At 42.6% G+C, this 1,493-nt stretch overlaps 1 protein-coding gene across 1 annotated transcript; it reads left to right on the forward strand.

The window, feature by feature from the left end:
- Nucleotides 1-333: 333 nt before the first annotated feature.
- LOC124776068 (trypsin-7-like) lies at nucleotides 334-945 on the forward strand. The gene is made up of 2 exons (XM_047250911.1): nucleotides 334-516; nucleotides 796-945. The coding sequence occupies exons 1-2, from the start codon at nucleotides 334-336 to the stop codon at nucleotides 943-945; spliced, it is 333 nt and encodes a 110-aa protein (XP_047106867.1).
- The last annotated feature ends 548 nt before the right edge of the window (nucleotides 946-1,493 follow it).

Here is a 1,493-nt window from a genome sequence, read left to right on the forward strand (position 1 = left end):
TTGATGAAATTTAGTTAATTTGCGAATATTACTTGTTCTATTGTAGAAATGACTGTTCCGTCACAACTCACATTTCCTTATGTGATCACTAAATTGGAACACCAACCGTGATATGTCATGTCTTCCTAGGTACACTACCCTATAAGGTACAACAGTCTCCAATATTATCGGTACAGAAGAGAATGCCAGTAAGTCTGCAATTATTAAATTAGTTACGTGTAAACACTCCCACCAACACGACGAACAACCTCGATTGACTTCGTCTTCATTAGGACATAGCGTTGTGTCTGCCACGACTACGATTCCGTTTTTGTAGGAGGATCTGCGGCGGTCATGTCTGGCTGGGGTGCAACAGAGACGGCCACCACCCCTGATATTCTGCAGACTGTCAACGTCACCATCATCGACTACGAGACATGCAGACAAAACATAGATGACCTTGAGTTTGGAGACAATCCGCTTACAGATACCATGGTCTGCACAGGACCGCTATTTGATGGCATCTCCGTCTGCAGTGTAAGTAGATGCTTGCAATATTTCTACGCGGTTGGTCCAGAATATGTCGTCTGTATTCTAACTTAGTAACTCTGATCTAGAGATACTAGAAAACTTATCTTCATTTTGCATTCATCTAATGACTATGAAATTGAGTATACTCGCATACGTTTTTATTCGCCTATCTTATGTTCACCACAATCTTAGCTGTAACACTTTTCGAAGTCAGGTGGGCTTTATTTTTCTAGAAATAATGAGATATTACAGCTTCACCCTTCATATCTCGTATCTGTGTTTCAGGGTGACTCAGGCGGACCCCTGGCGCAGAATGGCATTGTGATCGGTGTGGGGTCCTGGGGGGTAGTTAGCCCGTCGTGCGGATATCCCGGCGCCCCTTCCGTCTTCACCAGAGTGTCTGCTTTCATAGACTTTATCAACCAAAATCTGTGAACCCGCACCTCACATGTATAAATGATATGTGGAGGGGCAGATACAGCTTTAATACATTGCTTCCCACCATCTGCAGTTCCGTTCAGTCGTCCTTCTCAGTTGAGAAAGTAATGTAAAACTTGAAACAAGAGTGCTAATAAAAATACCAATTACCATTCTAGAATTGGTGATCTTTTTTTTCTGTATTTTCCAATCTCCGACAGGTACCTTTACGGCAGTGCCACATAAGATGTAATTCTCACTTTCAAAACATTCCACACATACTGTGAATCCTATCCTTACATATATCCAAAAAGACGCATCACGGAGAAATTATTCGAGTAGTGCTGATGTTCTGTATATGTACAGGCACATAAATGATAACATGATAATTAAATCGAAACCCTTAGCTGCCGACAGATGTTGCTGATATACATCAAAGGGGACAGCTGAAAATGTGTATCCCGACCAGGACTCGAACCTGAGATCTCCTGCTTACATGGTAGACGCACTTATCTATCTGACCCTCCGAGGGCACAGAGGACATTTCGACTGCAGGGACTTATTCC

The sequence above is a fragment of the Schistocerca piceifrons genome, chromosome 2 (genome assembly GCF_021461385.2).
Source record: "Schistocerca piceifrons isolate TAMUIC-IGC-003096 chromosome 2, iqSchPice1.1, whole genome shotgun sequence".
Taxonomy (NCBI): domain Eukaryota; kingdom Metazoa; phylum Arthropoda; class Insecta; order Orthoptera; family Acrididae; genus Schistocerca; species Schistocerca piceifrons.

Coding starts and splice junctions, on each gene's coding strand:
- LOC124776068 (XM_047250911.1), top strand. CDS start 334: ATGTCTGGCTGGGGTGCAACAGAGACGGCCACCACCCCTGATATTCTG. Junction 517..795: donor ATGGCATCTCCGTCTGCAGT/GTAAGTAGATGC, acceptor TCTGTGTTTCAG/GGTGACTCAGGCGGACCCCT.